We start from the raw sequence: 21,415 nt of genomic DNA on the forward strand, positions 1-21,415 counted from the left end.
TTAAAAGAAATAAAGTAAAATAAAATAATTCTTAAAAAAAAAAAATCAACCTTTCAAGAGGCCGGCAGGTGGCATAGTGGTTAAGGGTGCTGGACTCCCACACTGCCGACCACATTTGGAGTCTTGGACTCGGTGGTTTGAAACTCATGCTGGGTGCATGTGCATGTGTGCTCAAAATCCTGAGAAGGAGAATGGAGGAAAAGGGATTGCGGCCCTCTGGGTTGATTCCTCACTTTCTCTACCTTTCTTTCTGTGTCTCCGGCGAGCGCATGTGCCCTACAGCAAAAAAAAACTCTTTAAAAAAATTTAAAAAAAAACAACCTCTGAGGTAGAACGATGGCGCAGTGCTAAAATGTGACACTCTGGGGGCCAGCAGGTGCTGTAGTGCCTGGGACACCACACTCCCACAGAGCCAGCCACGGTTCAAGTCCCAGACCTAGAGGCTTGAACATCACCCTAGCACATGTGTGTGTGCATGCCCAAAACCCCCAGAAGAGACTGGAGGAGAAGAGACTGCAGCGCCACCATCACCCTGGGAGGTGATCACTCACTTTCCCTTTCTCCCCCTCTCTCTCCAGAGAGCACACACACCTTATGGCAAAAACCGCAACAAGCCAGCAAAGAAATGAAAATGTGACTCTGCAATGGTCACCTACCTGGGAAGGTTCCCAGTTTGTGTCTAGAGACCCCCCTGAGTACAGCAGGCATGTGTGCCCATGATACGGCTGGCTGAAGTTGGAGAGACTAGTGGAGTCAGGACCCCGTCGAAGGTGCTGTAGCTCGCTCCCTCTGTCTCTTACTCTCTTATGGAGTAAGTAAATAAATAAATAAACAAACAAACAAATAAAATTTTTTGGATAGGTTTTTGCTATAGAGTGCGTGCGCTCGCCAGAAAGACAGAGAGAGACAGAGAGACAGAGAGAAATCGCCCTATAGCCAAAACTTCTCTAAAAAAAGAAGGGTCACATTTAAATGGAAAACAAAACCAACCAACCTTCCAAAGGCTCAAGGGGGAAGAGGCCCGTGTGAAGCCCGAGGACAGGGTTTATGTCTCTGATGCCTTAATTCCCAGTCCCTCTCCTTGAGCCTGGCCCGAAACAGGCATCTGGGCTGTATTTCTTTTACATTCTACTGCTGCTTGGCCCGAGTGATCTGGGGTGACTCATAAAAACACACAGTACAGGAAGATAAAACTCACTGAGCGGCCGGCAGGTGGCATGATGGTTCAGGGTGCTGGACTCGCACGTGGCCAACTGCGACGTGCTTTCTCACTTTCCCTCTCTCTCACTTTGCCCCTCTCTCGTCAAATTTAAATAAATTAATTAATTTAATTAAATAATTCTTTTTAAAAAACCTCATTGAAAATATTGGAGCAGGCAGAAAAAAAGGGGGAGGCAGCAGGAAAATGATGGTTACCAAAGGGAAGGATCCCATTAAGCCGCGAAGTCGTCCCCAGCTAACTCCACCGAGTGAGGGCACTTTCTGTGACCGCCCACTTTTGTCTCTGTCGCAGCACTGGTACACAATAGACACTTAATGAAATTATCTGTTGAATAGAGGCATAAATGGATGAACTAAGTTTTTCCAAAGCAAATACAAAGATGAGAACAATCCATCAACATCAATTCACGGCATCCGCAAGACGGAAAAAAATCAAAAACATTCCGGGGAAGCACAACTAATCTTGTCATTGAAACCAGAAAAAACTTCTGGAGGGTCTCATCAGCAATAACACTGGCTAAACAAGCCCTGCACCCCCGAATTTCCCAGAGCTGCTGCTTGTGCCCTCCCTGCCATTACCCCAAAGTATTAGACAACATAATCTGACCATGAGTTCTTCCTTCTTTGGGGGTCATGGATCGCTTGAGAACCAGATGAAAGCATCGGCACCCTCCCCACGCACCACGTGCATATTTGTACAGAACCTTCCCCTTGCCCAAAGCTTCCTCCCATCCTCCAAGGAGAGGCTTTCCTGACCCCACACCTCGCCTGGGCAATCTCTTCCTCACAAGCCTCGACAGCACTTGCTGCCATCAGAAATGGACTTGCTCATCTCCTTGTTTACTGTGGTTGTGACTGTCCCCCCATCAGGTGGCGCGTCTTGCAAGGGCCAGCCTGTCTGCCTCATTTGCTACGTTGCCCAGGGTCTGGTTCAATGGCCTACAGCTGGTCCGTGCTGGGTGAGGGATCTCCTGCCACCCACCCACAGACCCTCAGCGGTTCCAGATCAAGACTCCCAGGTCAGGAAGAGGATTGCCCTGTCCTCCATGAATCTCGAGCTTAGATAAAAGATGGATAGCAGGAGTCTGGCAGATGGCCTAGCGGTTATATCACTGGACTCCTATGTGGCTGACCACAGTTCAAGTCTCAGAAGCGGTGGCTTGAAAATCACGCCAGGCACATGTGCGTGCATGCCCAAGATCCCGGGAGGAGAATGGAGGAGAAGGGATTGCGGTGTGACCATCCTCCCTGGGGGGTGAGTTCTCATTTTTCCCTCTCACTGTCTCCCCACCCTATGTTCCTCGCTCCTCCCTCCCCCCTCCCCACCAAGCGCAGGTGCCCTAAGACGAACCTCTTTACAAAAAAAGATGACCAGCAGAAGTTTGGCTGTCTCCACGGCCAACTCATGCCGAGCTCTGAGTTTCTTTGTTAGTTAGGCCAGGGAAAGATGGGAGGTCAGCAGAATGAATAGAAAATAACTAAAAAGTGAAAATTACCAGCTTATTACAAGGGGCAAATGCCCTTTTAACTGTCTGTGGAACTGAAAGACATGGTTTGAAACCCCAGAGTAATCTCCAGTCTTCCCAGTTGGGTGTCTGTGGTGCCTCCCAACCCAGCCCAAGGCTCCCTGTCCCAGGCAGGCTCTCGAGCTCCTGTCCATCCCACTGCCTGAATAGCACCTGCACATTGCGCCCCTCCAGGCCTGTGGACAAGCTGTGTGCTTTGCCCACAGGCCTTCCTCACTACTGCCCCACCTCTGCCACCCTTTGTGGCCCTGCTCCGGCCAGGAGCCAGAGTTCAGTCCAGACACTGAGAGGAACTCACTGGTGTCTGAGCCCCGTCGGTATCCCCTACTGTCTGTCTGGGGCTGACTAAGTCCTGTCAGAGTCAGAGCGAGCATGATTAAGTCTGTCTGCCACAAGTCTGCGATCCGATCTGATCTGAGTCATCCATGACACCCCTATCACAGCTGAACCCCACTCAGCACAGGGCCAGTCCCAGAAGAGGTGCCCCGCAAATGTCAGAGTGGCCCACACACTCCTACGTCTCACTTCACCCATCTCCATCTTCACTTTGTCCAGCTGAGGGATCTCGCACCCAGGGAGGGAAGGGTTGATGAGCAGAGATGCTTGAGGCCAGCCTCCTGGAGCACCTGCGTCTTCCAGGCCCCCTGTGATGTGCTGAGGCTCAGAGAGGTTGAGTGACTGGCTCGTGGTCAACAGGAAACTGAGTATTTGTGTCTGTGCCCAGGTCTGCCTGCTTCTCAAGCCTGTAGTAAAAGCTGGAGGCACTGAAGGGTTGGTAAAAGAGAAAGGAGGGTCACACACGGCCCCCAGAAGCTGGGCACTGCTTGTGCTGGGTGTGGCTTCGCTGCGCAAGTAGCCCACTGAGCTGGGGCAGAGCTCAACATTAAGTCCAACAAGAACTTCCAGTAAGGCAGTGGCAGGAGCATCCACGCATGTGTGTGCGTGCATGTGCACACATGCACGTGTGTGTACATGTGTGGTGGGGGGGTGGTCACTGCATTTGCTGAGATTTCCCTGAGAGCCAGCTGGTGCCTGGGATCTTCCAGGCCTGGTCCATCTTGTTCAAGCAGGCTCCCTCCAGGCCCCTGGCATCTCTCCTTTGCTCGGCCTGTCCCTAGGTCAATAACCCTCCCTATGAGAGGGAAGGACCCCCAAGGGAGGCAGTCTTGAGACCAAGTCTGTGCTTTGCCATGGAGTTATGGAAAGACTGCGGGCTTCCCTCACTTCGGCTACCTCCATCCAACATATGTCATTGTGCAGATCAGCCGGGGAGGTGCCTGCCCAGTGTCTGACGCACTGAGAGCAGCAGGGGATGCGGGTGCTAGAGGGGAGACTCAGGGGGAGGGCCTGCCACATCCTCTCATGGCCTTGCCCTCCGCCTCAGCCCCCCTCACATGCTATCCAACCTGGGAGCCCAGTTGACAAGCGTCAGTCACCACAATACCCACAGGGCTGCCTCTCCTGAGCTGTCCTCAGCCACAAAGTCTCGCTGAGTCAGACTAGACCCTCCCACCATCCTGTCGCCACCACCGCCTCCACCCCGACCTCCATCTACCCAATGCACTGGCACTTGGGCTTGGTTTGCCCACATTTACACAAAGGTCCGGCTGAAGACTTGACCTAGACTCAGGTGTCCTGATGCCCGGCCCAGAACCCTCAGGCCTTGTGGGAGGATCAGGCCTCAGAACACTTGCAGAGCTCCTGTCCTGGGAGCAGCTCGAAATGCACACCCTTGGCCCAGCCACTTAGGTCTTCTACCTGGAGCCTCGTCATCGCATTCCCCCCCACACAGCCGCCTGAGCCCTCCTCACCTCCCCATGCACTGTCCACCTAACACCACGAATGGCCAGCAGGCCTTGAGCACCAGGTGTGCTAGGCTTCGCGACACACTGGTAGGTCTCCCGATTTCTTTCTAAATGCTTCTCGAGGCTCCTCCTCCCTGTGCTTGCCCTCCCCAACACAGGGACTGGACCCCGGCAGAGCCTCCTTCCTGACTCCTCCTTCCACACAACACATGGCTGTCACTGTCCTGCACAAGACCTTCTGTGGCTTTTGTGGCCCACTCAGCGATGTCCAAGCTCCTGAACCTGACACTCTGGGCCCGCCACGTCCCTTACCGCTTCATTACAGGCCGCCCAGGGCAGGCTGCCCCTAAGTCTCCATACACGCCCTGCAAGCCGTACATGCCCCATACGTGCCGGACACTGTACCGCCCACACATACCCCACGCCCCACACGCACCGTGTGCACTCTGCATGCAGCATACACACCCCACACATGCCCCAATTCACACCGCGAACACCCTACACACCACACACAACCCATACATCCCATACTGACCGACATACACCATACCCACGCCAGACACACATTACACACCCTCTAATGCAGCGTACACACCCCACACATGCCCCAATTCACACCGCGAACACCCTACACACCACACACAACCCATACATCCCATACTGACCGACATACACCATACCCACGCCAGACACACATTACACACCCTCTAATGCAGCGTACACACCCCACACATGCCCCAATTCACACCGCGAACACCCTACACACCACACACAACCCATACATCCCATACTGACCGACATACACCATACCCACGCCAGACACACATTACACACCCTCTAATGCAGCGTACACACCCCACACATGCTCCACACTCCACACATGCCCCACACCCCATAAACGCCCTACACCTCCCATATACGACACACACATGCACACACTCTCTGAATCCAGGATGCACACCGCATACAGGCCCCATACACCCCATAAACACCCTACACGCCACACACATCCCATAATCACCCCAGACATACACCATGGCCTATACACCCCTGATATACCCCGTGCTTACCACATATACCTGGACACGCCCCACACTTGGCCCATGCACGGCCCATACAAGCCGGCTTGCCAGGGAAGGGCAGACACGTCGGGGTCCCACGGGGCTGCTGCCTGCCTGCCTGGTGCCCCGACACTGCATCTCCCTGACATTCTACCTCGGCGTGAGCTGTGCCCTCTGCCTGCAGCGCCCTTCCCCACTCCCTTGTCACGAGACGTAAAGGTGTCCGCTCCGGCTGGGGCCCGAGAAGTGACTGCGTGTGGTCTTTCTCTCCACAGGGACCCCAGGACAGGGACGGCGCCTCCCCTCTGCCCTCATCATCAGGGCCCAGCACGTCCTACTCTGGGGTGGGGTGGGCAGGCAGCTTTCTGCTCCCTCTCAAACCTCACCTTTCACCTTCTAAAACCCACACTCCTCCCGCCCCCACGTCTTGGTCTGTTTCCCTGCAGGGAAGGCCCCTCTTCCCACCAGTCTGAACTCGTTGAAGACCCCCCCAACCTCAGGGCCCACTCGGCAGCACTGTCCCCACCCCCACTAAGGACTGGCATCTTCTATCACACACCTACACACAGTCCAGACCTGTGCCCCAGACAGAGCGGGGTCTGCCGCCCTCCCCCTCTCCTAGCAGGGCCTCAGCCTGGGCTTGTGGCATCGGCAGAGCAAGCTGACTGCCGGCTCCTGCTTCTTCACCCCTGTAAGTCGTGTGTGCTGAGAGCAGCTTCCTTCTGCACACCGTGAGGGATGTAGGCCTAACCTTTCAGACCCTGAATGGAGAAGTGAGCTGCTGTGGTCACGGAATGAGTTCAGAATTAAAGAATGACCTGGGGACAGTGGGCTATACGGCAGCAGCAGGTGATGGGACTGGGGGCCGGGCTGTGGGCAATTCCAGGGTTTCGGTGTGTCCGTGTGTCTGGGCCTGATTCTCCTTTCTAAAATCTCACCTGCTCCCAGGGATGACAGCTGTGGACGTCAGGGTGAGTGGCAAGGAAGGTGGGAGGTCAGAGACAGGGCAGGGACAGTTCTCCAGCCTCGGGAGGCCCAGCCATCACAGGATTCATACTCCTGGGCCTGCGGTTGCAGTCTAAGAGGCTCTGCCCACGCTCCTTGATTCTTTCTTGCCATTTTCTCAGACTCTCAACTGCCCCTGAGAGTCAGCACCAGTCTTACCTCCTCCAGGAAGCTCTCCAGGACTTGCCCATCCCCAAGTGGAGCGGAACAGTCAGCCTCATTTCAACCACCTGGACTAGAGCTACGGGATCCCACTCTCACCCTGTCCCCACAGCTTAGCCAAGATGCAGGCTGTGTGGTCTCCCTGCCGAGTCTTCTCCATGTCGCTGTCTGCTGTCCATCGGCTTGGCAAGTGCCTAGGCCTCAGAAAGGGTTCCCTGTGTCAGCTGCTGAGACAGGCGCTGAGGTAATGGGTGATTGTCCTAGAGGCTACAGGAGCCCCGTGACGCCAGGGCTTGTGTCCCGGGCCATGGAGCATTCTAGAGCTGGGAGGTAGAACGGAGGCCGGCTTGAGTCCCATCTCTGCTGGCACCTGCTCACAACCCTCAACGTCCACTGCCTGTCTCTGGGCTTCCGTCTCCTCCTCTGCCCTGGGAGAGGGTGGGCCAGAGTCAAGTCTAAGCACCTCCATAAAAAGAGCGAGACCCTTTTCACATCCCATGGTAACTGAAAATAAAGAAAAGTCTAAATGGTAAAATAAGGAAAAGGAAATGGAATGAGGTTTTGATCTTTCCATGATGTTTCTGAAATGCCAAATGTTAAAATCTGTCTCAAAGCATGAACTTGGTTGGTGTCCTAGGCATGTTTTGGCCAGCTTCTGGGTGATCTGACCTCATGGTGGATTTGCTAACCCCGAGTCCCTTCCCAGCACGGACCCGGCTCTCTCAGACACAGGTGCCCACCGGCTCCAGCCCATCCTTCAAGGAGGACTCAGGCTCCCAGGAACCTTTAAACAAGATACACCTGATGCCCATCTAATTCCTCTGCCAAGCTTCTGGTCAGGACTGGAGACCCCGGGAAGTCTGCCAGATCCCCAGGCGGGACCACCTGGCCTCAGGCTTGACCTGCACAGCCTCGAAGCCTCCTTGACCATGCTCTGTCTCTTCCCGTAGCTCTTGTGGGCAGGCTCAGAACTGGACTTGCCCAGAGAGGCTTCCACGGGAAGTTGAAAAGCCAGAAGGGACCACCATGCAGCAGCAGAAGTGCCCCTTCCACTGACATACCGGTACTCACACTGGCCCAAACAACAGGAACAGGAAGCAGGCTCCCCCCAACATGCTCACCCTCTACCATGCAGACACAGGGTCCTCACTCTCATCAGCTGAACCCCTGCTCTGTAACAGACGGGTGCTCTGCTGGGTGGAGTGAGCCACATTAACCTCCATGCTCTGAGAACAAACGACACATACCCGAGGACCTGTCCAAGTGGGTGCCAAGGGCAGAGGGCTGGGTGGGAGAGAGGAGGCTTGGAGGAGGAACGGGGTGGTGGAGACTGGGGTTTAAAGCCACAGGCTGTCAGCAATGCCACCACGGCTTCAGAAAGGCCTTCCCAACAAGCCTGGAGCTCTGACCCACGAGACAGAACACCTCCCTGGAGAAGCGCAGTCTCTGGCCCTAAGCCTTCCCAGCAGACAGACAAGGCTGTGCTCTGCAGACATCCCAGTGGAGCTGAGGGCACAGCAGCCTGGGGGCAGGTGAGGCTGACTTACTGGTCATGCAGAGGAGAGCGTGGAGGAGCCACATCCTAGCTGGAGCAGAAGCAGCTGTGTGTGGCCGAGCTGGCAGCTGCAGGCGGTCTCAGCCACTCAGTTCCCCTCCTCAGCTTGGGAGGCCAGGAGGCGGGGACAGAGGCACACAGGGAGGCCAGGACCCACAGATAGGCACTTTTAAGTAGACAGACACTCCCACTTACACATAGTCAGTCACGTGGCTTTCCTCAGCAATTGGGGGCTGGGTCCTGGGAGCCTGGCGACACCTGTTAACCCACTCCTTCAGTCACCCTTTCACGCACTGTTGTGGAGTGGTGAGCAGAGGTTTGCCCAGGGCCACAGTTCTGGTGCTCTCAGCAGCTCATGTTGGAGGTGCAGGAGCCATGTGTGTGTGTGTGTGTGTGTGTGTGTGGTTTTTTGTTTTTTTTTTTAAGATTTGTGCCATAGGGCTTATGAGCTCACTAGAGAGAGAGAGAGGGAAAGTGAGAAATTATCTGCCTCCCCGCACCCCCGAGGGGATGGCCACACTGCAATCCCTTCACCTCCATTCCCCTTTTGGGATTTTGTGGGCACATGTGCACATGCATCCAGCATGTTTTTCAAGCCACAGGGTCTGGGACTCAAACCACGTTGGACATGGGATCCAGTGCTTTAACTACCACACCACCTGCTAGTCCTATATGTGTGTGTGTGTGTGTGTGTGTGTGTGTGTATTTTTTTAAAATTTGCTATAGTGTGCTCGCTGGAGTCAGACACAGAGAGAAAGACATAGAAAATGAGAAAGCACTTCCAAGGAGGTAGGGGTGGCCATGCTGCATTCCCTTCTCCATTCTCCTCTCAAAATTTTGGGCAGGCATGCACATATGCCTGGTGTGTTTATCAAGCCGCTGGACTGGGGCTCAAACCACGTCGCTGGCCATGTGAGGTCCAGCCACCTGGCTGACCTGCAGGAGCAATATTAGTCCAGCCGATAGTCTGTATCACCCAGGAGAGTGAGTCCCAGGCCCCTGTCCTGCCACAGAAGTCGTCACCAGGAATCTGGCTTCCAGTGCAGGGCCATCAGTGGTGGTTGCCTCCAAAGTGAGACTGGGCCTCCTCTGCCCCAGAAACAGCCCTCTTTTATTGAGCAAAGGCCTTACACTCAAGACCCTAGAGCTATAGAGGCCAAGTGAGAAGACGCAATGCACTAACTGAAACTACCACCCCAATCCAACTCTGGCTGGATTCTCTAAAATCTGGCTCCGGGGCCAGGCCCCTTAGCCTAATGGTTAAGGGAGCCAGATCCCACATGACTGGCCATGATCTGAACACCAATCCTAGAGGCTTGAAAAACATATTAGTCATATATGTATGTATGTCCCAAGTCCCAACAGGATGGAGAAATGGAGAAAGGATTGTGGCATGACCACACCCCACTGGGAGATGCTTTATCCCTCTCTCTGGCAAAGGTATATATTCTCTGGCAATTTACAATTAATGATGATCTTTAATAAAAATCAAACAAACAAAAACTGGCTTCTGAGGCCAATAGGTGGCACGGTAGTTAATTAAGGCACTGTGGATTCCCACATGGCTGACCACAGTTTGAGTCCCAGATCTGGTGGCTTGAAAATCACACTGGGTGCATGTGCATGTATGCCCCAAATCCTGAGAATGGATGAGAAACTGTAGTGCAACCATTCCCCCTGGAGGTGCATATGGGTGTGATTTCTCTCTTTCTCTCTTTCTCTCTCTCCAGCGAGTGCACACACCATCTGGCAAAAACCTAAGGAAAAAAAAATCTGGCTATAGCACCCAGATGTTGACAATGACTTACTGGGACTCTGAGTCATGAGAAGAGCAGAAGAGGTAAAATGCTGTAAGTCCTTCCGCATACTCTGATCCACTGCAGCATTCCAGAGCAGCAGAGTTTGCAGTCATATTGAAGTACTAACCACAATCTGTCAGATTTGCCCTGTGTGGCCACGTCTTTGTCACAGAAGGGCATCACCTCTGCTTCCCAGGTGGTTGGACAGTGGAGCAGTGCTGTCCAACAGCACTCTGCAGGAATGGCTCTGTTCTAGATCTGCACAGACCAGTACTGTAGTCATCAGCCACAGGTGTCTACAAGGCCCTTAAAATGGCACCAGAGCAACTGAGGAGCTCAACTTTACATTTTATTTCATCTTAATTTAAATGCAGAAAGGCAGGGGATTACATGTCTCTCTCACATGCTTGTCTGTAGCCCCCAAGGACAGCATTTTGAAGTGTTAATATAAAGTGGACAATGGTAACTAAGTGACTAGATGAAAATCAATTTTATTTTGTTTCTCACACTGAAAGCCTGCTTGGTGTAAAGATCTGATGATACTTCCAACATTTTTGCATTGTCTGCTTTGGTCTGACAACACTTAGGACTAGATCTTACACGGCTGAGTTGAGATCACAAGTCACCATTTTTCACGCTGTATAACCACCCAGCAGAGAAGCCAAAGAGGTTCCAGGTCTGATGACTTTCCTGCCAGATCACGATGAAGGCCATTCTAGGTTTGCTTAATCTTGTCCCAGGCTGGGTCGGGACCGGCCCCAGCCTGACTTCCCACCACTCTGGAGCTCAGTGACTGTCCTCCTGCCCCTAATTCATTCAGAGTTCCCAGGGTATTTAGTAAAGAGCCACAAGAGGACTCTCTTCCCAGCACTGGCCAAGAGGGCGGAAGAGTCACCCAAAGTCACAGAGCAGATCCTTGGTAGGGCAGGGCTGGAACCCAAGACTGTGGATCACTTGAGATTTCTTGAGGTAACAAGACTTCGCCTTTGGAGTGTCGACTTCAGGGTACTTCAGGAGGCCAGGCAAATCGACGGCTGGATACTGGGTAGGGAGCAGGGCCATTTCTGCATCTCTGTAGATCTAGAAGGTTGACTCATCCTGTATCCACCTGAGATGTATTTATCCAAGCTTGTCAGTGCCTCTAGTCATGACCACATACAGAGGCCCATTAAGCCCACCCGATGGCAGCTGCTTTCCCCACAAACCCACACAGAAGGCCCCAAAGTCAGGAGCCAGGCTTTTATTCACTGCACTCCCACACACAGCCTAGTACAGGCTGGGAGCTCAGCAAATACACACTTAACTGAACAACGTGAAAGTGTGTTCCTACCCATTTCACCTTAGACAAATGTTAAGAGACCAACCTGAGGGGTATTCTACAATATAAACTGGACTTTAGTCTTCAAAATCGTCAATGTCATCACATCAAAGACTTTAGTAAAATGCTGAGGAATTACCCCAGATTAAAAGAGACTGAAACAGGGGAAGTGAAAGCAGTGCTTGATCCCGGATTGGATCCTAGCCCCCAAAAAGGTTGCTGTAAAAACCAATACTGGGGGGCCAGCAGGTGGCATAGTGGTTGGGGTGCTGGACTCCCATGGGGCTGACTGCCACATGGTTCGAGTCCTGGACCTGGCAGCTTGAAACTCACACAGCGTACATATGTGTGTGCCCCAAATCTCAAGATAAGGGACTGTGGTGTGGCCTTTCCCCCAGGATGGTGATTTCTCACTTTTTCTGTCTCTGTCTCTCTCTGTCTCTGGTGAGCACACACACCCTATAGCAAAAATCTCTCAAAAAAAAAAAAGAGAAACCAATGTTGAGACAGTTGGTAAAGTTAAAACGTGAAGTACAAATGAGCACCCAGGTTACTGATCACATAAGATGACATCTTTCCTGAATTTGACTACTATGGACATAAGATGTCCTTGTTCTTAGGAAAGCTACACTAAGACATTTCAGGATGAAAGAGGCATTATGCATGCAAATAACTCTCAAACAGTTAATGTTTCAAAGAGGAGGTAAAGAAAGAGTTTAGAGAGGAGACGAGGGAAAGAATGAATGATAAAACATGGCAAAACGGGGAACCAGCAGTTAGCGTAATGGCTATGTCGCTGGATTCCCATGTAGTCAACCGCAGTTCGCGTCCTGGACCCAGTGGCTTAGAACTCACGCCGGGCGCGTGTGCGTGCATGCCCAAGATCCCGAGAGGAGAATGGAGGAGAAGGGATTGCAGCGTGACCATCCCCTCGGGGGGGGGGGGTGATTTCTCGCTTTCTGTCTCTATGTCTCTGTCTGTCTGGCGAGCGCACGTGCCCTATAGCAAAAACCTCTCAAACAAACAAACAAACAAAAAAATATGGCAAGACATTCTTTGTTCTACCCTTGAATCTGTTCTGTGATTTTGAAATTATTTTAAAATAAGACTTTTAATCACCCACTTGCCCTAGAAGCTGGGAAGAATGAATTAGGAAGAGTGAGGACATGCAGCCCAGGCCCACAGGAGAGCTGAGGCGTGAGAGTATAGAGTAAGTTCCAGCACTGACCAGTTGCTCAGAAAGGCGACAGACTCGGTGCCAAGGGCGCACACGGATCCTCATCCGATCCTCTCACACCCTCAACAGTTACCCCGATTTCACAGACGGAGATGCTGGCTCCTGCAGAGAGGGGACGTACTCTGTCCAAAGACACGTGGCTAGTAAATGGCAGAATCAGGACTGGAACAGGTCTGTCTCCTCCAGAGCCAGGATTCTTTACCACTACTGCTCCTGCCTTTAGATCCCTTGGTTTGTGAGCATTTAAAAGTTGGCACCAGGTAGTATGGTGGTTAAGGTGCTAAACTCCCACAAGGCAAACTGTGGTTCAAGTCCTGGACCTGGCAGCTTGCTCTATCTCTCTGTGTTTCTGGTGAGTGTACTTGCTCTGTAACAAATAAAAATAACAATAAATAAAATTAAATAGACAATTCTTAACAAAAAGAACTATCAAAAAATTAAAATAAATAAAAAGCTGACAGTTGGGGCCACCCCTATGGTCTAGTGGTTAGGGGGGCTGGATCCCCCACGGTCGACCACACTTTAAATCCCAGCCCTGGTGGCTTGGAAAACATGCCAGGAATGTGTGCACGTGCCCCAAATCCTCACAGCTGAAGAAATGAAGAAGAGTTTATAGCATGACTACAACCCTTTGGAGGGTGCTTTGACCCTCTTTCTCCCTCCCTTCCTCCCTCTCTCCCTCCCTCTCTTTACCTCTCCCTCCACCTCTCCCTCACACCAGTGCTCCTGCACATGCCCTCTGGCAATAATAATAATAAAAAAAAAAAAGGCAGACAGACTAATGGCTATGTCGCTGGACTCCCATGTAGGCGACCACGGTTTGCATCCCGGACCTGGTGGCTTAAAACTCACGCCGGGCGCATGTGCATGCGTGCTCAAGATCCCTAGAGGAGAATGGAGAAGGGATTGCGGCGTGACCATCCCCCCTGGGGGGTGATTTCTCGCTTTTTGTCTCTATGTCTCTCTCTGTCTGTCTGGTGAGCGCACGTGCCCTATAGCGAAAACTTCTCAAAAAAAAAAAAAGTAAAAAATAAAAAGAAAAAAGAATGTGGCATGCAGAAAAGGCCTCTGGAATTGCTCACGCAGATGGAATCGAGGCAGGGTAGTGACTTTGGTACGTTAAACACCACTCATACTCTAGAGTTTTATTTATAGTGCAGCAAACCCCATTTAATGCCTCATGACTATTCAAAAGAGCCTCTGAGGCAGCGCTTGTCTCATTGCTCCCAGGAACACTAAAGTTCTAGGACATGTGCATGGAGTTTCACTGCAGGGAAAAAGCTGTGGTATTTTCTAAGTTTTATTTTGTAAACATGAAAAAAAAAGTTCTAGATGTTTATTGTTGGTTAGAATATGCAAAAACACTGCCTTGACGCAAGTGTGCTATTCTCAAAATTATCAATAACATTCTCTCCTGTTATTAAAAGTAAAAAAAAAAAAAAAAAAAAAAAAAAAAAAAAAAAAAAAAAAAAAAAAAAAGGGTTTAACTTCATTTACTTCTTGTTACATAAAGTATAAAATGAAACACTCATGTATCAAACGTATCTGTACAGCGATGAATCTGAGAAGCTACAATTTGCTGTTGATGGAAATCCAAGCAGGTCAGCATCTCATCCTAATTTTAACAGGCTCCGTGTGGGAAGTTGGAGGAGAGTTGCTTTACACAAAGGAGCTGCAGGTGGCCTGAGATGAGCTTCTTTCACCTGCTTTGGACCCCATCATTTTCCTCACCACCAGGACTGGAAGCTCAGAACTGGCTCAGCAGTCCCTCTTTGGGGCCTCTCACATTCCTGCCAGCTTCCCTTCCTCCTGCTCTAGAGCAGATGAATGCTTTTCTTAAAAAAAAGTCTAAACTAGCAAATTCTCTTCAGGCCTAGGTAAGCTTCAGCTCAGATATGGCCGTTTGAAGTTTACTGAGGCTTACCTAATGAGATTTTTTCTTATATAACCATATAACATATATAAGAAAAAATAGCCTTCCTCTTTTCTAATCTGGTGGTCTCATCTGAGTCAGACTGGCCTACAGACAATGGCAACAGAGCTGAGATGGGTCACCATGAATTAGTCATTTCCCAAACCCTTTTGAAGCATGCTTACTCTGAGCTGGCCTGGCGGAAAGGTATAGAGATAACACGAAGATGCCTGCTCGTCGGGAGCTCACAGGCTAAAAAGGAAAATCAAACATGAAAATAAACTGTTGTATGTACATGGCAGAAAAACAAGGACCAGCCTGGAAGAGGGCCCAGAGCCTTAGACAACGGGGCTTCGCAAATCCATTATGTTTTGGAGGGCCTGCTAGGTAGGTGCCAGGCATGGTAGCAGGCACTGAGGAACTGGCTGAACAAACCAGACATGGTCCTTGCCCTCATAGAGCGCACAGTCTAAAGAGACAAAGTAAAAACAGGAAATAACAGTGCAGTGTACAGGTGTGCTGGGGTAGGGGTACAGTGATTCAGCATTATAAGCACATTTCATTTAAACACAGTCTTCTCCCCCCCAAAAAAAAAGTACGAGGAAAAATAACTGGAAATCATCTGGGCCATTCCACCTGCCCCTCCTACGCTCAGTGAGCCAGGGTGGGCGTGGCCAGCTCATGCCTCTCTCTCCTGCGGCCTGTCTCAGTTCTGAGCACCTCAAAAGTGAGCACCGCACCTCAGAGTGGTTCTAACACCTAAGGTTAGATAGCTTTTGGACCCTGTGGCCCTAACTGCAGGCCAACCGCTTCACCTGGTGCTCAACCGAAGAAACAACAATCTTCTCACACGGGCAGGAACCAACTGCACAGACCTCCTGATGCTGGTCTTCAGTGCACCTTCCTTGGGATTTTCAAGAGGAATTTTGATTACATTCCATTTTATCCTAAGTGCTGACTTCACAATCCAACCCCAGAGTAAGCTGAGATCTCTTCACGGCAGCACTGCAGAACACTAGTTCTGAAGTTGGGGACCGCCTCTGGAGAGGCCCCTAAGACCTTGAAGGTGAGCAGAAAAAAGAAGGCAAGGTTGAGGCAGGACAGAGAGAGGGCTGGGGAACTATGTCAGTGGGAGTCATTCCCGTGGGGAGTAACTGCCAATGGGTACAGGTTTCTTCTTGGTAATAAAAATGTTCTATGGTGAAAGTTACACAAACCTACAAACACACTAATAGCCACTGATATGCACACTTTAATTATGTGAGCTGGGGACCAGCAGATGGTGTAATGGTTACATTGCTAGACTCCCATGTGGTCAACCACAGTTTGAATTCCGGACCCAGAGGCTTAAAACTCATGCCAGGCACACGCGCGTGTGTGGGTGTGTGCCCAAAATCCCAAGAGAAGAATGGAAGAGAAGGGATTGTGGCATGGCCATCCCCCCAGGGGGGTGATTTCTACTTTGTCTCTCTAGCGAGCACCAGCGTACTATAGCAAAAAAATCTCTAAAATATCTCTCCCTAGAGGGAGAGTGGGAAACAGAAATGTGAGGTATCTATGAGTATTTAAGCAGCAAAAATGTATTTAAAATCTCCTACATGTAAGAAGTAAGAGGGATGCAGGGGGCCAGCAGTTAGCGTAATGGCTATGTCGCTGGACTCCCATGTAGTTGATCATGGTTCGAGTCCCAGACCTTGGGACTTAAACTGGTCCCAGACTTGGTGGCTTAAACTCACGCCAGGCGCGTGTGCATGAGTGTCCAAGATCCCAAGAGGAAAATGGAGGAGAATGGATTGTGGCGTGGCCATCTGCCCCCTCGCTTTCTGTCTCTCTCTTTCTGGTGAGCACGCATGCCCTATCGCAAAAACCTCTCAAAAAAAAAAAGAAAAAAAAAAAAGAACTAAGACGGATGCAAAGACGTGAGTAGCCCTAGCCGCCCATTTGTATGAGGAGTGCCGGGGACAAAAGCATACCAAGCTGCCTGCCAAGGTGCTGTTCAAGACTGTCCCTTCTCATTCCTAAATTCCAAATCAAAGGTCTGAATGCTCGCGTGGGGCCTGGAGAGTGAGAGAGGTTAATAAGGCCGCCTTTGGGAAAACTTAAAGTCTTTACAGCTACCTTTCTGGGTTCTCTCTCTGCGTTTATGAGATAGGTAACACTGCTGAAGTGGGCACTTTCCTAGGTCCTGTCAAAGACCCAGTTTGATTGTGCAACACTCCCCTTCCAGAAAGTCTTCCTTGAGGTCATTAGCAGGAGAATGCTGAGTACTAAAAAGCCACGGGACAAATGAGCCAAAACTACTGGTGGGAAAGGGTCATGAGTGAGGAAAAAAAAAAAGAGAAGTCTACAAAGAGGCGTTTTCTAAACCACAGAGACCATGCTGGTTGAGATCCTGACCACGTGAACATCTTCCTCCCATTAGCAGAACCAGAAACTAATGAAAGGGGATAGGGTATTTTCTCCCTGACCCTTCCCCTACCTACGATAGAAACTAGTGCTGACCAGCGCACAGCAGCCACCACTTGGGAAAGGTGAGAAGACGTTGAGACCCACCCACAAAGCCGGAAGCTCTGGTAGCAGCCTGTGCGGTTGCTACACTGAGAAATGGAGGCCCAGGTCCATGGCGCAGAGCCAGGGGCTGGCATCCAGGTCTCTGACTCTGAAGCCCTTGCACTATCCCTGTATCAACTCCCCAAATTCTGACTTCTCCTAAGAACCTGGCTCTTAGCAATATGTTTTACAGGACTCGAGAAGCTGAGACGTCCCAGAGACCTTGGATCTCAGCTGGTAGAAAAACCAGAACCGTGGCTTTCCTAGAATCCGAGTAGGAGGTTGAAACATACTAAGTTAGCAATGCTCTAATCTTTCTATAGGCAGGAAGAAGCAGATTAACCAATAAAATAAAGTACGGAAGTTTTTGTTACAACTCCCAAGTGTCACCGCCTTTCCTTTCTTTATTAACGAGTGTGCTCTGCATCCACTTGCACCACAGCATAATCAGCTACCACTGTGGTCATTAGCTTTGCCACAAGTAAAGCTCGCTAGGACCCAAGGTTGCACCCAGTGCAGAACATCGGGACAGGTGAAGGATGGTGACAACACAAAAGGGACAAAGACTTATGACCATCTCTAACTCCCAAGTTCTAGTGAACTGAAGTAAAACTCACTTTTAAGTCTGTAGAGCAACACAACATTAAATACTTCAAAATGGGAATCAGACAGGAAAACAAAATAATCTACCTCCTTTTTGTGATAAAGTAATATGAAAGGAGTTTAAAAGTAACCCAAAGTTTTGGTAACTATATCTTATTTGCCAGTTTTAAAGAAGTCTTCAGGTGCCATAAGTTGGAGACAGAAAGAATAAATATCAACGAATCACTTTTAAAGTGATAACGAACAACAGGATCCCACTGCGGATGGGTGGGTTGTTTTCCTATGGTGGCTGGAAAGTGAGCTGAACTCTACGTACAACAGACTGTACAGGTAGGATCATTTAAAAATAAAGAGACTCCTCTCTTTGCCTTCTTCCAAAGTATATAATATATATTTAACAGCACAAAATAAGACACCACTTGAGCTCCCCCCGTAGCCAACAGGGAGAATTTCCACATATAAAAATTAAAAATTTAAACTTTTAAATCATTAATATTGTTTAAACATAATACAGACTTAAAAATTGTTCAACATTAACCCACAACCCCAACCCTAGCACAAAAATCAACCCCAAATTCAAAGTCACAGTTTTTTGTTCCTAAAAATCCCACAGCACTGAACTCGATCTTCACGTCAAGCTGACAGCTCAGAGAGGCCCCTAACAGAAGTCCCAATGGAGGGACGGAAGCACAATCGATGCTGCATCTCTTATCTACCTGGGTGGCACTGGTGCACCTCCGAGGCAGGTCCATGAGATTCGGCCCCCACACTAGGGTCCAGGAAGAGTGAGCGGGCAGCTTCCCTCATCTTCCCCCTCGAAGGCTGTCCAATAAGCACCTGGGAATTGACTTTTCTTGGAAAAAGGGTGCTGGTAACAGCTGTCAGGGCCAAGGCAATAGTGAGAAGTTCAGTTCTCTGCTCTTTGGATGAACGGTGTAAAACATTTCTTTTAAAAGACACAATGTTAAAAACATTAAGAAAAATGTCTACAAAATCTGGAGGGCTGCCTTTTCCTCAAAGGGTAAAGCTTATGGGATGATGGGAAAAGAATTGAGGGCCCAGAACTATAACTGCAGCAAAAGACAGATGCCCTTCAAAACTCGTCACATTCTTAAGATGTCTTGCTGAAGTAGCAAGAGCAGAGGGTGACTGCATGAGTAAGAATGAGAGGAGTGCCAACTCCTGCAGGGGAGGCTCCTACTGTGCGCCCAACCTGTGCAAGAATGTCAGGCTTTAGGGCAGCTGCCACAGGCCCCAGGGGCATCAGGACTCTGCCTCTGAACCAGAGCTGCTTTCCCGACTAACTTCAATCTGGAGAGATGGTAAGTTATCTAACCGGCTCTTCTTTTGACGAGATTGTTCTTTCTCCTTAATCAGAGCCCCCCACGCCCTTTGCAGCTCGGAGTCATCTTCCTCAGTGCCGAGTGCCCTGTGATCCACTTTCTTCATATTCTTTTCTTTGGTCTTGGGTGCAGATCCTAAGCGAGTCCATAAACTACCTGTTTGGGTGAAAAGGCTTTTCAGTTTGGCGGTCAATGCTGAGAACCAGGGTAGCACGGAGGAAGCAGGGCTCTACCCACGTTCGGTGTGCAGAAGGTATCCGTGGTCTGAAACCCCTGCAATCACCATGCAGCCTTGGGTGGGGAATTTCATTTCCATGGCTGCAGCCCCCTGCCTACAAACAGAGGGGTCTGGCCTCTCCAACAAGAGAGTTTGATCGCTGGTGCAGGTGCCCCCGCACAAAGCACATCAGAATCACCTGAAGCGTTGTCCTATATCTGCCTCACCCTGTGTGCCACGTCACTGTGCCAGGAAGGGGCCATTCCTGGATCCTTTCCAGCTCTAACACTCTACAAATTGATGGGCCTGCTGCACTACACAATTTCAGAGATTCTGCCCACTATCCGTTTATTTTTTAAAAATGTTATATTAAAATCTAACAATAGAGAAATACATGTTTATAATTTTGTGGTACAGCCACAATATGCGATTAAAAGTTTTATTTATGAAGAATATAACAATGTGGAAAAATAACTACAATAAAATACTACATGAAAAAGTAGGATATGTATGCATGTAGATAGGCTGAAATTAGTATACATGAAACTACTGGGTCCTTAGTAAAGTCATGATGCATTTTTACATAGAAAAACATAGAAAGGGACCAGCAGTTAGCATAATGGCTATGTCACTGGACTCCCATGTAGTCGATCACAGTTCAAGTCCCAGACCCGGTGGCTTGGACTCACGCCAAGCGTGTGCGTGCGTGCCCAAGATCCCAAGAGGAGAATGGAGGAAAAGGGATGGTGGTGTGGCCACCTGCCCGGGGGGTGATTTCTTGCTTTCTGTCTCTCTGTCTCTCTCTTTCTGGCAAGAGCACATGCCCTATAGCAAAAAACAAAAAACAAAAAACAAAAACAAAACAAAACCAAAAAATCAAAAACAAAACCTAGAAAAGTATGTCCTGACTTTCCTACTGTTAGCATTATCATGATGATGATGACAATAATTGTAATGAAAGAAAAAAGTCATTTAGTTTTTGGCAAGAGTTGTTTTCTGCCTTCTGCTAAGAAAGTGTTTCTACGCTACATCCACCATCCCCTGTTCCTACCCAATTTCCGTTACTATCAGTTTCGAATGTTACATACCCGATTTCTTCTCCCGAGTATCAGAGTAGAGGCCTTTAATGTCTTGCCTGGGAACTCCTAGCCTACTATGTACATCAGAAGAGGGCTCTCTCCGAACGACTGGATTACTACTAAACGCCTTCTCTGGAGAATATGGTCTTTTTCCTAGCCGCTGACGTATATCTGAGAAAACAGAAATAGTACTTGTGTGACCATGTGTGTGTGCTTTGCTATCGGTACTGTCAACCCGAGATCACTATAAGACCTGGTACCCAGTGTCCCCGAGTGAGAACACAGGCTCTGCCACAGTTGGGGAGAAAAGCCTTTTCTTTTTATAATCAGTTTGGATTCCCCTCAGAAAATCTGGATGTAGAGGCTATCAGAGGGGGGAAAAAACTTCAGTTGATTGTTCCAGAAAGGAATTGCTAAAGCAGAATCAACACCCCCACCCCACCCTGCTATGGAACCAAAGAGACTATAACATTTACAAAAATTTCAGCTAACAGTTTGCTAGCTCCCTGAAGGTAGAAGTCACTGATAAGTACTTCTCAATAAACTTAACTACATTTAATCCAGAGATGTAGTAAGACTGGCAAAAAGCAAAGGACAAGGCAAGCTGTCCCAAAGCAAATTTGGTTTTCCTCCAAGCGTCCCTCAGAAATCTGCCTGTCTTCTAGAGTTCCTCTAACGACAACAGCAACAACAGCCACACATCCCTGAGCCGGCCTGCACTGTGCCCAGCACCTCCGCTTCTCTCAGAGCAGCCACTCCGGGGGGAGCCCTTGGCTTCTCTCCCTTTCCTCCCTCGCTTCCCAGCACGAGGTTTCCCTTCTCGTCCACTCTGGCTCTGCTATCCTTGACTAGTTGAGGCCCTTGTTACTTACTAACATTCTACCCTGCCCCACTCTAATCCCACATGGCTGACCTCATAGTTCGAGTCCCAGACTCAGCAGCTTGAAAAATACACTGGGCATGTGCCCAAACTCCTGAGAGGAAAATGGAGAAGGTACAGTGGTGTGGACAACTTCCCTGGA

General features: G+C 49.8%; 2 protein-coding genes and 1 long non-coding RNA gene across 7 annotated transcripts in view; all 3 read right to left on the reverse strand.

Moving 5' to 3' along the window:
* Positions 1-8,453, reverse strand: part of ITGAE (integrin subunit alpha E) — an 84,527-nt gene extending 76,074 nt beyond the window's left edge. For all 4 annotated transcript variants that reach the window (XM_027767887.1, XM_027767889.1, XM_027767888.1 and 1 more), the window contains exon 1: positions 8,328-8,453. In XM_027767887.1, coding sequence (XP_027623688.1) covers positions 8,328-8,361 — 34 coding nt within the window. In that variant the 5' untranslated portion in view covers positions 8,362-8,453. The remainder of the gene's footprint in view (positions 1-8,327) is intronic.
* A 2,148-nt stretch (positions 8,454-10,601) lies between these two features.
* LOC114005902 (uncharacterized) lies at positions 10,602-15,968 on the reverse strand. The gene is made up of 2 exons (XR_003547698.1): positions 14,787-15,968; positions 10,602-11,242 (listed from the first exon to the last, which is right to left on the reverse strand). It is a non-coding gene; the product is annotated as an uncharacterized LOC114005902 (long non-coding RNA).
* A 714-nt stretch (positions 15,969-16,682) lies between these two features.
* NCBP3 (nuclear cap binding subunit 3) overlaps positions 16,683-21,415 on the reverse strand; it is a 46,413-nt gene continuing 41,680 nt past the window's right edge. Inside the window, exons 13-15 of one of the 2 annotated variants that reach the window (XM_027767890.1) lie at positions 20,403-20,564; positions 19,091-19,253; positions 16,683-18,632 (exon numbers count right to left, since the gene is read on the reverse strand). In XM_027767890.1, the coding sequence (XP_027623691.1) occupies positions 18,524-18,632; positions 19,091-19,253; positions 20,403-20,564 (434 nt within the window). In that variant the 3' untranslated portion in view covers positions 16,683-18,523. Of the gene's footprint in view, positions 19,254-20,402; positions 20,565-21,415 lie in introns of both variants that reach the window. The other variant, XM_006167595.3, reaches the window with a different exon arrangement.

This window comes from Tupaia chinensis, unplaced genomic scaffold (genome assembly GCF_000334495.1).
Source record: "Tupaia chinensis unplaced genomic scaffold, TupChi_1.0 Scaffold144899_1, whole genome shotgun sequence".
NCBI lineage: Eukaryota > Metazoa > Chordata > Mammalia > Scandentia > Tupaiidae > Tupaia > Tupaia belangeri.